This window comes from Carlito syrichta, unplaced genomic scaffold (genome assembly GCF_000164805.1).
Source record: "Carlito syrichta isolate Samal-C Ts95f unplaced genomic scaffold, Tarsius_syrichta-2.0.1 Scaffold305280, whole genome shotgun sequence".
Classification (NCBI taxonomy): Eukaryota; Metazoa; Chordata; class Mammalia; order Primates; family Tarsiidae; genus Carlito; species Carlito syrichta.
Window position 1 is genome coordinate 365,714 of NW_007249376.1, and position 12,855 is coordinate 378,568.

General features: G+C 39.9%; 1 protein-coding gene across 1 annotated transcript in view; it reads left to right on the forward strand.

Annotated features, from left to right (window-relative positions):
* Positions 1 to 12,652, forward strand: part of LOC103263821 (protein shisa-9-like) — a 314,329-nt gene extending 301,677 nt beyond the window's left edge. Inside the window, 1 exon segment of the mRNA XM_008061480.2 lies at positions 8,926 to 12,652. Coding sequence (XP_008059671.2) covers positions 8,926 to 9,302 — 377 coding nt within the window. The 3' untranslated portion in view covers positions 9,303 to 12,652.
* The last annotated feature ends 203 nt before the right edge of the window (positions 12,653 to 12,855 follow it).

Genomic DNA, 12,855 nt, shown 5'->3' on the forward strand with positions numbered 1-12,855 from the left:
AAACCCCATAGTGGCCAAATAAGCATTTCTTCCCTCTCATCTGTCTCCAAATCAGAGGACCAGAAACATTATCCAAAGGGAATTTGATGAAAACTGCATTTCTAGGTTGTGGGAATGGTTCATCTGCTTAACCTCAGGCCACCTCGTTGTTGAGATAATCTTGAAAGTATCTCTTTAGAGGATAGTTTTATGCCCCAGGCCCCAAATATGTGCCTGCACTGAACTCTCTAGAACACATCAGAGACCCATGGAGGGAGGATGATCAGTCAAATCAATAGGTGCAAATGATGTGATCTGGCTTATAGGACACACAATGGTCTGAGGACCCCTTGCTTTCTTCACTGCACTGCACAGAAATCCTTTCAGTTTTTTTAAAACTGTTGTGCTCCTTCTAACTTCAAAGCTTTGCAAATGCTGTTGCGTATCAGTTATCTACTGCCTTGTAACAAGCTACCCCAAAGCTTAATGACAACACAGCAACCATTTATTGGGGCCACGGTTCTGGGTCAGGTGAGAAGTTCTTCTGGTTTGGGCTGGATTAGCTGATCTTGGCCAGGTTTGCTCAGGGTCTGTGGTCAGCAAGCAGGTGACTAATGATTGTAAGGTCTAGGCTGGCCTCACTGGACATCTGGCAGTTAGCAGGCTGTTGTCTGTGGTGAACATAGGTAGCTGGCCTATGGGTTTCTCATCCTCCAGGAGGCTAGCCTAGACTTCCTTTGTCACATGGAGGTAGGGTTTTAAGAACCTAAGGACAGAAACTGCTACAATTTACTTGTCAAAGCCAGCCACAAAGCCAGGCTAGACTGAAGCTGTGGAGAAACAGACCTTACCTCTTGATGGGAAGAACTACAAAGTATTTTATAGGAGACACTACATGTTCCCTCACCTGGAATGCCTTGTTACTCTTCATTTTCAGCTCTCAGCTTAAAAAGTGCGTCCTCAAAAAAACTTTCTCTGATGGACACCTTCCTCCCTATCAAATCAAGCCTTCTTTATATGCCCTCTCATAGAGTCAACAAGGCACCCAGCAAACATGGTGGGTAGAGAAGGGAGGAATTTTTAAAAAGCAGTTTGATTTGGATGAATGTCTGCCTTGTGCCTGGTAGTTTGCCTGCCACAGAGTAAGAACTCTATTATGTCTGTTGGATTTTATCTAGTACTTCTTTCATAAAGCAGGAGATAGATAAAATATTTGCATTGAACACTTACTGTATTCTTGAAATTGTACCATGTAACATGTGTATCTCATATGATTTATTACATACAACTAACCTGATGGTAGTTAATTTTATCCCATTCCATACCTAAGAAAACAGGTATACTCATAAGTTAAGTGGTGTGCCCAAGGTCTCATAAACCCAGGTCTGTCTGATTCTAGAGCTCATGGACTTTCTTGCCCACTTCACAATTGTCTCAACTACCAAACACTTTCTATGCTCAGGGAGTACCCAATACCAGGTTCACCAAGAGACCAACTCAGAGTTAGGAATGGAAGGGAATGTGGATTCTCCATGTGGGACTCAGCGATTCCTCTTAGTGGGGCTTTTTCTACCATCTATACTGATATAGCCTGACTTGGACACGTTGGTATCTATATCTCTTTAGAACTTTCTGAGAAGACATCACCTATTTCAGCATTTGGGATGCCTAATTCATGATCACTTTTCTTCACTTGTTAGAAATGGGAAACTTTGAATACATTTGTTTCTCCAAGCAGACCTCAGATGAGTCTAGTGTCTGGACAGAGGAACATGGGAAAGAATAATTTCGGGTCACTTGGCATAAAAGAGAGTGAGCAAAATTTTCAGTAAGAGATTGCTGGTAGAATCATTGACCATAAATCAAACATAAACAAATTTCATAAGATTGAAATCTTGCCATGCACCCTTTCAGACCACAGTGGAATAAAAATAAATATCACACCAACAAAATTTCTCCCAAACCCGCAAAGACATGGTCACTAGACAGCATGATGCTGAACAATGACTGGGTTAACACTGAAATCAAAGAAGAAATTAAAAGATTCCTGGAAACAAATGAAAATGAAGAAACATCTTACCAAAACCTCTGGGATGCCATGAAATCAGTTTTAAGAGGAGAATTTATATATCTATGAGCACACATCAAGAAAATGGAAAGATCACAATTGTAGTCTAGTCTAACAAACCACCTATGGGGGCTGGAAAGAGAAGACCACCAAAACTCCAACTTTAGCAAAAGAATCCAAATCTCAAAAATAGCACAAATACAGGATGTGGACAAAAATATTGTAGAAAATATCAGCAAAACAAAAAGCTGGTTCTTTGAAATGATTGAGGGGCCCCTAGCCAGACTGACCAAGAAAAAGAGAGAAAAAGCCCAAATAAACACAATCAGAAATACAAAAGATCAAATCACAACTGAACCTGAAGAAATACAAAAGTTATGAGAGATTACTATGTACACCTATATGGAAATAAACTTGATAACCTAGATGAGATGGAAGACTTTTTGACATTACATAACGTACCCAAGTTGAAACAAGAAGACACTGAGACACTGAATAGACCAATAACAACCCAGGAAATTGACTCTGTCAAAAGAAATTGACTCTTCCTACAAAACAAACTACCTAGCCCTGGACCAGATGGCTTTCCAGCAGAATTCTACAAAAAAATGCAAGGAAGAGCTGATACCAACCCTATTGAAAGTATTCCAGGCAATTGAGAAAGATGGAATTCTCCCCAAATCACTTTACGAAGCTAACATTACACTGATTCCCAAACCGGGTAACGATGCAACAAAGAAAGTGAACTGCAAGCCAGTATCCTTTATGAACATAGATGCAAAAATCGCCCCCAAAATTCTAGCAAATCGGATCCAAAAGCACATCTCAAAAATCATTCACCATGACCAAGTAGGCTTCATCCCTAGGTTGCAGGACTGGTTCAACATTTGCAAGATCATAAATGTAATTAAATAATTAAATAAGTCAACATATGTAAAAACAAGAACCACGTGATTATTTCATTAGATGCAGAAAAAGCTTTTGATAAAATCCAGCATCTGTTTTTGTTAAAAACCCTCAACCACCTAGGTATAGAAGGAACATACCTCAAAATAGTAAGTGCCATCTATGACAGACCCGCTCTAACATATTACTAAATGGACAGAAACTAGAAATATTTCCACTGAACTGGAACAAGACACAGCTGCCCACTCTCACCCCTCTTGTTCAATATTGTGTTGGAAGTTCTAGCCCAGACAATTAGACAAGAGAAGAAAATCAGGGGTATCCACATAGGAAAAGAGAAAGTCAAGTTATCCCTCTTTGCTGATGATATGATCCTATACCTTGAAAATCCAAGAGAATCTGTCAAAAACCTGCTGACACTGATAAAGGACTTTGGCAAAATCTCAGGGTATAAAATAAATATGCAAAAGTCAGTTGCATTCCTATATTACAACAACAAGCAGGCAGAGACCCAGATAAAAAGCACAGTCCCATTCATAATAGCCACACACAAAAATGAAATACCTCTGCTTCTTCCTAACCAGAGAAGTGAAAGACCTTTACAATGGGAATTACAAAACACTGCTCAAAGAAATCCAGAAAACACAAATGGAAACATATACCATGCTCATGGATAGGAAGAATCAACATTGTTAAGATGTTCATCCTACTAAAGGCAATCTCTAGATTCAGTGCAATACCCATTAAGTTATCAACATCATTCTTCTTAGATCTGGAAACGACAATACAGAAATTCATATGGAAACAAACAACCACAAAAACCGAAACAATCCTTAGCAAGAGAAAGAAAGCAGGAGGTATCACACGTCCAGACTTCAAACTCTACTATAAACTACAGTAATCAAAAGAGCTTGGTATTGGTATAAAAACAGATACATAGACCAACGGAAGAGGATAGAGATTCCGGAAGCAAAGCCGCAATTCCTCAACCAACTCATCTTTGACAAAGCCTCCAACAAAAACTACTGGGGAGAGGAAAACCTATTCTGTAAATGGTACTGGGAAAACTGGCTGACCACATGCAGAAGATTGAAACAGGACCCCTACCTATCACCATACACAAAAATTAACACTAAATGAATCAAAGACCTACATGTAAAACCTCAAACTATAAGAATCTTAAAAAATGCCAGAGACACCCTTATGGAAATTGGAACTGGCAACCAATTCTTATTCAGAATCCTAAAGGCCAATACCTTAAGAAATAAGGTAGACAGGTGGGACCTCATCGAACTAATGAGCTTCTGCAAAGCAAAAGAAACCATCAAGAGAGCAGGGAGACAGCCCACAAAATGGGAAAAAATGTTTGCCAACTGTATATCTGACAAAGGCCTAACATCTAGGATCTACAAGGAACTCAAATGCACTGAAAGGAAAAAAACAAATAGCCCATTTAAAAAGTGGGCAAAAAACATAAATAGACACTTCTCAAAAGAAGATATATGGGCAGCCAGCAGACACATGAAAAAGTGCTCAGCCTCACTCATCAGAGAAAAGCAAATCAAAAATACATTAAGATACCACCCAACCCCTGTAAAAAATGAGCATTATTAATAAAACAAGCAACGACAGATGCTGGCAAAGATGTGGAGAAAAAGGAACACTTCTACGCTGCTGGTGGGAATGCAGACTAGTGCAACCTCTTTGGAAGACAGTGTGACGATTTCTGAAAGAAATAGAAATTTACCTTCGATATGCCCCAGCAATTCCCCTATTGGGAGTATACCCGGAGGAACTCAAATCATTCTATGACAAAGATACCTACACATGTATGTTTGCTGCAGTTCTATTCACAATAGCAAAAACATGGAACAAACCATTTTGTCCACTGAAGCTGGACTGGATAAAAAAAATGTGGTACATATACACAATGGAATATTATGCAGCCATAAAGAAGGACAAATATGTGGACTTTGCAGCAACTTGGATGGATTTGGAATCGATCCTATTCAGTAATTTATCACAGAAACTAAGAACTGAGTTCCATATGTTCTCACTCGTAAATGGACCTTGAACAATTGTAATCCTATAAGAAAGTGATTGGCAGTAGTGGAAAACAGGGGAGGGGGTGGGATTGGCAGATGGAAACTGCTAGGGAGTACCCTCATCAACAAGGGTACTGCATGATTAATGTTTATATACCTAACCCTTAATTGTACCCCCGTCTCTATAATAAATAAATAATAGAGAGATTGTTGGTAGAAAAGTGGGAAAGGAGTTTCCACCCCCAATTCTTACTCAATATTCTCCTCTGCTCTCATGATATTTTGTGCATACATTCATTCATCAAACATTTTATGAGCCTTATTAACTCCCAGAAACTAGGCTGGACATTGCTTATATAATGTTGGGCAAAAATCAGACCTGGTTTTGCCTTCTTAGAACTCCAATGAAAGAGGTAGACTGATGCATGAACTTCATAAACTAGTATAAAATATCAGCTATAAGTGCCACGGAGAAGAGCTTATTGTAGGATGATCTGTTCTTGTCAGACTCCCTAGAAGGAAGGTCTGTCCAAGGTGAAAGGCAACTGGGGATAATAGGAGTACAGTAAGAGAATGTTACACTTCAGTTCTCTACCCCCCCCAAAAAAAACTCTGTGCTGGTACAATAATATATGCAGGGACTATATTTGTGGTTCTCAACACTGGCTGCACATTAGAATAGCTGCAAAATCTAGGTCTGGCCACACCCTCAGAGATTCTGGTTGCCACACTGTGAGATTTGGGGTAGATGATAGATTTGGGAAGGGGGTCCAGGTATGTGAATACTTGTAAAATTCCCCCATGTGATTCTCATGTACTGCCAGGATTGAGAACCAGTTAGCCACATGGATAGAAGGATATTTCTGCTCTCAAAGACCTCATGGTCTAGTGGGGAAACAGATGTGAATGCAGAAAATTATAAAATAGCACAGTCAGTGCTAGGATGAAGAGAGCAGGGGTTGCTGATCAGCTAAGTCTTGAAAGAGGAGTAACAATGAGTCTGGTGCAAAGAAATGGATAAGACAGCTCAGCTCAAGCATCACGTTCTTAGATCAGCCCAAGGACCTCCTTATATATACTCACATGACTGGATATTTATGATACAACACTTACCATATCTGTAATTTTAAGAAATTTGGGGGATTATTTGATCACTCTTTGTCCTTCTCTAGTAGAATGTCTATGTCATGAAGGCAAAGACTGTGTCTGTTTCTGATTCTCCCTTGTAGTTCCAGTGCCAAGCAAATGACAGGTGTCTGATGAATGACTAAATGACTAAAGAAACAGCTTAAAGACCACACTGTGAAGAGTGGATAAAAGGAAGCGAAATGAGGCAGGATGCCAGTTTGGTGACTGAAGAGGGTAGGAGGAAAGGATTACATTAGAGAAACATTTGCTGGCTGTAGCAGGAAAGACTTGGAGGTTTAACAGTTATGCTGCAAGGGAAGAGAACAATGATGTCAGCAATGACTCCCATTTCTGGCATGAGTGGCTAATGGGTAGTCCCTTGTGAAAGATGAGGAAAAACCCGAGAAACTGACCGGAGTAAAGTTGATGGGTTCAGGCATGGTCGCCTTGAGTGTGAGATGCCCTTGAGTCTGTCCAAGAGATAACTGATTACATGAATTTTGAATCTTAAGTATTCTTCTATTGAAATATGGCAGTGGAAATCTAGAATTTTCCTCTGAAAGGCCGGGAGATGAGATTCTAGATCCGGTTCTAATATGAATTAATGCCACCTTCAGCAATTCATGGTATTTCAGGAATACGTGTTCCTCATATCCTTAGCAGCAGACCACAAGTTTCTTTGAAGCTTTGACATTCTCTACTTTCAGGTAGCTCTATAATTTAGAGGAAGGGGAACTTTGGAAAGGCTGTATTCATTAGGGCTATTTGTGTTACCAGGAATAGAAACCCAACTCAAACTGCATTATGCCTAGAAAATTAGTATGTGGCTTCCTGGGGTGTTGTGTCAAACAGAAATTTGGGTGAAGGCCAGGTTTGCCGAGAGAGTATTGTGATGTCCTCCACAGACATTCAAGGAGACAGTGGGACAAATTTGGGTTTCAGTCCTAAAATCAAAGCTTTCTAGAAGGAAACCTTACTCATTTTACATGTCTGAGCTTGGAGGCTTCCTAATTTGTCCAGCAGGAGTAATAATCCCCATCTTTTCTACCTTCATTTTTGGAAGGATGTAATAAGAAATGAGAAAAGAAACATGGAACTGTGATGGTCTCCATGAATTTATATAAATCCACATGTGCAACACTATGAGATGTCAGAATGTGCATGGAAGAGCAACAAATATTTTTGGTCTCCTTAGAGACGTAACTTCAAAGATTTATTGTTAAGAAATTAATTTAAAAGTGGAGAGTATCTTATAATCAAATAATTCCAAGGGAAAATAAAAACAAAAGAGATCTCATAAAGCTATCCACTTAAAAAAATAAATAAGGAAAAAATAATGAAGGAAAGAGAATTAAAGAGGAAGGAAGGGAGGAGAGAAAGAAGGAGGAAAGAGGGAGGGAGGGAAGGAAGGTAAGAAGGAAGCAAGGAAGAAAGGAAAAAAGAAAGGGAGGGAGGGAAGGAGGAAGGGAGAAAGGAAAGAATAATTCAATGCCAGAGAGAGTGTGGTGAAATTGAGTGGACACTGTAAAACTTTTGTAGGGTAGTGCCAATATGTATCAAGAGCCTTAACTGTTTATACTCATTAGTCAAATAAATCAACTCTTGATAATTCAATGCATAGGTAAGAAAACTTTTTCTTAAAGAACTGAATGGTAATACTTCAGGCTGTTCAGGCTGTACAGTTTCCATAACAATCGCTCAATTCTACCATAGAAGAACAAAAGCAGCCATGGGCTATACACAAATGAATGGGTGTAGTATAAAATAAGGTGGTGACTGGATTTGGCTCATGAGACATAGTTTGCCAATCCCTGGTGTAGATTTTTTAAAATTTTAGTATTAGTCTAAATTCTAAATAAAAGGTGAGATTTAGGTCAAAAGAGTTTCAGTTCAGCCTTTTTTTTTTTTTTTTTTTGGTAATAGCACAATATTGGCACAAATGGAATGTTCACCAAGAGATTAATTAATTTTGATAGTTCCACTCAGTGGCATATTATGTAGACATTACAAAGCTGTTTGCTGGTAATTTATTATAACATGGAGAAATTCTTGATATAACATTACAGTTACTTATAATGATAATGGCACTGGATAATATCGTATCATTTAACCCTCCAAGCAAAACTATAAAATATACTTTTTTATTGTAACCACTTTTCTTATACAGGAGCAAATGGTAATAGAAGTTAAGCAATTCAGCCAAAGTGACGCTGCTAATAGATGGCAGAGATGAGATGTGAACACCAGCCTCCTTAATTGCTCAAAGTGAAAAGCAAAAGCAAGCAAAGAAAAATTTCAAATTAAACTCTTTTTATTAAAAAAGACAAAAGAAAATACACCCAAAAGTTGCTATCAGTTCTCTTAATTGCTAGGTGATAGGTATTTCTTAACATGCTCAGTATTTAGGTGATAGGTATGAAGATTTCTTAACATGTTCAGCATTTTGTCTAATGAGATTTCTTCTTTTTAATTATGAAGAAACAGCCCTTGGGTTTCAGAAGAAAGCCAAGGATGGCAGAATGCTAGGTGGAACTATGGTGGGAGAAATGTTTAATTTGGGGGGAGATCTAGAGTTTCCCTTGGGGATGCTCTTAACTCTCTTGGTCACGTTTGTGGAAAGAACATGGTGCTGCCAGTCTGTCTGTCTTGCTGCAGGTGGAGTTTCTAGTCTGTGTCGTTTGGACTGTTTGGCCCATATTTATGCTATTCTCAGGTTGCCCTGCCAATCCCTAACACTCTTTCTCTCCTCTCTCCCTCTCTGCTCTCTTCCCTTCTTCATCCACTTGTCCCACTGTGCAGCTGACAAGGTCAATGACGACTTCTACTCCAAGCGACGGCACCTGGCTGAGCTGGCTGCCAAGGGGAACCTACCTTTGCATCCTATAAGAGTGGAGGATGAACCACGGGCTTTCAGCCCCGAGCATGGGCCCGCCAAGCAGAACGGAAAGTCCCGCACCAACAAGATGCCCCCACATCCCCTGGCCTACAACTCCACCTCCAACTTTAAGACCTGGGAACCCAACGATCAGTCTCTCCGGCGGCAGGCTTACAGCAACAAGGGCAAGCTTGGCACAGCCGAGTCGAGCTCCAGCGACCCCTTAGGAACTCGCACCCAGCACTACCCACCCCCACAACCATACTTCATCACCAACAGCAAAACAGAAGTGACTGTCTGAGCTTTCACTACAGGGAACACCCTGGAGACCACACTCAACAGAGAGAGGCAAAAAACCACCCCGGTCACACTCTCCCAGTCCTCCCCATACATACACCCACACACTCGCTCTAAAGAGCCAACTATAAACCTGCTGGTGACATGAAATTGTGCTTTTCCTGGGTCGTGCCTAACATGTGTTGGTGGGCAGCTGAGAAAGACCGAAGCACGGGCGTTCAGCAATACAGCAAAGGGGAAACTGAGGCACACTCTTTCAACTCCAGGCCCGAGGTGGCCAACTCACATGCCCAAACCGTAGGGCTAATTTTTCTTTTCCTCCTAACTTGAAACTGAAATCCATGATGAAAAAAATAAAAGTAGCACAATTTAGAAAATTTTTCAATTTGAGCACATACACCATTTGCCATTTGCTGTCTGTTTCTGGGTGAAATCCTGGGTGAACGCAGGGGTAGAGAATGAGGATGGATGCAAGAGAATACGGCAGAAGACGAGTTGTTTAGGGAGGAATTTTGCCCATCTTATAAGCATTTTCTAATCCCAAGAAGTGGGATGTGGACACATAATTTTGACAAGCATGAGACAGTAACTGGGCCTCAATCATTTTATTTGTAGTACTTTTCATATCATTAATGTTGAAAGCAAAAAAAACACACGCTAAAACTAAAAAAAAAAAAAAAAAGACCCTGAGCCCACCAAAAGTGATGAGAAGGAAAAACATTTTAGAAAACTCTCATAAAGATCATGACCATGGAAGTGGGAAAGATAGGCTTTTATGGTGGGGAGAGGGTTCAGAAAGCATTAAATAACTTTTTAATAAAAGTATAAAAGAGAAATAAAATATAGGCTCACAACAAAACAGACACAGTGAATTCATTTTTTGTCCAAAAGCTTCAAGACAAGAAATGACATCAACAACAACAAAAATCCACAGTTGGAAAAGGATACAGGAGGTGAGATGGGGACCCAGAAACCCCCCATTTCTGAATTTCACCTCCATGACCTGAAATGGCCACGGAAGCAAGTCCCCTATTAACTGTCCCTGATATCCCTTTCCTTTCAGCTCATTGCCGCCGCCGCTACCAAACTTCAACTGCTTTGGACTGAAAATGTCATAAGCGTGGGTGGTGCCTTCAATGTGATACTGTTGTTTAATGACAGTCTTGTTTCCCAAGTGCAACCTGTGTTTTTTCAATCTTTCTCCCTCCTGTTTTCCTGCAGTAGTGAATGTTTCCATCCCTCCTCTGTAGGTGAGCCCATCCAATACCCTCTGAGGGGGCTACTGTGCCAGGGATACCTAAGGACAAAGACCTCTATTCCCACATTGTCAAAATGAGTCCTTCCACTTTCGAGACACCCACCCCCAAACTTGTCAGAGATTTCTGGGTCACAATTCCCATGGTCCTTCCAAATTACCTTCCCAGGTACTTCATTTCCCATTCAGAATTTCTTGCCTGAGTTTGTTTTTCAGATGGATTCTCATACTCAATAACCCTTAGGGTCCCAACAGAAAATTTTCCAACAATTCCTATTTGTTTAGAGGAAACCCAAAGAGGTGAATCGAGGGAGGATTTACATTCAAGGTAAGAAGTTTTCTCACCTTATAATTAGAGGCCTTACCTAATTAATTCACAGGAAGCTTCAAAAGCCCCACAGTTCCTCTGGTGTTAGAAGCTGTAAAAGGTCTGGCTAAACAAGACTTGTAGTATTATCTAAAATTCTGACTGCAACATTCTGCCTCACCTGTCTCTCCACTATCATTAAATCAGCAAAACCAGATATTCCCTTTCTCATTCCCAGCAGATACAAGGACACTGACACACTGGGAGTTTATTTTGTCTCTCTGGGCCTTGGTTTCACATCTAAACCAAGAAGGAATGGAATAAGTCAAGCTTTTCATGCTTATTGAAACAGCAAAACTTATGCCTATTTTAGAAAATTAAAATTTTCAAAGAATCCACTATTAAAGATCCCCAAGTATAAAAAGTCATGGTGCTGGACAAAGCAGGAGTTGAGTGTCTACCTTCTCAGCTTCCTTGCTGAGACCCTAACACTCCCAAAAGTGGAATAAATGCCACTGGGCTTGGTCGGTGTTTCTTTGGCATCCGTTAGCTCCATATCTGCAGCAAACTTTGGCATCTGTGTATCACTGTCATGATATTTGTATCTACATCCATTCATTTTAATAGGGGTTATTTTAAATGAAAACTTCCTGCCTTCATCACAAGTAGAAAACCAGCATCCAAATGAGACTTTCTTTTTGAAGAAATGAGATAGACTGAAATATAAATAAAAAGGGAATCATTTCCTATGCAGTCAGCATTCAACAGTGTGGTTCCCATGCACCACCCATAATCATTTTGCATACTCTGGTATTCCATAGCTCACACACTACAATAAATACTGGATTGGCTTTTCTGTGAGTTTCCCTCCAGCTCAAAAGTTCTGGGCCTCTTATTTCCCTTTTAGCTCATCTTTTTTCTCTGCACTCAACCCACTTCAATTTATCCTTATCTCAGCTCTCAATAAAGGTCTTTCTTGGTCTCTGAATCTTGTTTCTTCATGCTTCTTTCTCTTCTGAGTAAACATCAATTGAATTTAGCTCCTTGGAACCTGCAGTTGTATTTTTGACAACAATGATGCAGCCTGACCAAAAAGACGTAACATGGATGACAGCTCGAGAAGAATAAGTACTTCCAAAGTATTACTGTCTGGGAAAGACAACCCAAGAAGTGCTTAGTCACATTCTCTTCCAGCTGACTTTGGGAGATGCACTGAGGAGGAGAGTTTGGACAGTGAAGGTCTGTTTAATATTTGGCTTCCTCTTGGCAGCATAGAGAGACCTCCCCCCACAATACTGAAAGAGGGGACAACCTATGGAAATATCTGTGATTGCCAGGTATCAAAACAAGGATTCTATAGTGGGTGGGAAGACCTAGAAGAGAGAAATCAGAACAAAGCAGAGAGACTGTCCTCTTCTCATTTCATTCCCTGTTACTGGCCTTTAGTTCTCTGATTTCCAACCCAATGAAACCAGAGTCTGACTTCCCTCTGCCCTTTCACAGCATCTCAGCCTCCGTCCGCCTTGGGCTCCGCCTAACCATCCCATCTAACTCCCCCAGTTTTTTTGTGTAAATGGAGAATATTTTATGTGCATATATTTTAGTAACTGTATGTTCTGCAAGTAAACTTGTGTTAATACTTGTCAACAACTGCAGAGTTTATGATACCAATAATACTTCCTACAATGAAGAAAAAGACATTTGTTTGTTTTCTAAGAATGTTTATTTGTAAACATATGTATTCACTATATTAATATGAATTTCTTACCTGGCAATAAAACAATATATGTGATACTGTTAGTGTTGTCACATATCTTTCTAGGACCCCCCCACATCCAAATTTGTGTTTTCACAAAAGAACACCACTATTAGCATAAAAAGAAAAGTTTTTAATACTCAGACTGGATGGGGAAATTATTTCAGGAAAAGGAAATTTCTAATTAACAGAAATTTATTCAAATTTTCAGGAAAACTTTTTGTTTGAAACCTTTTTGT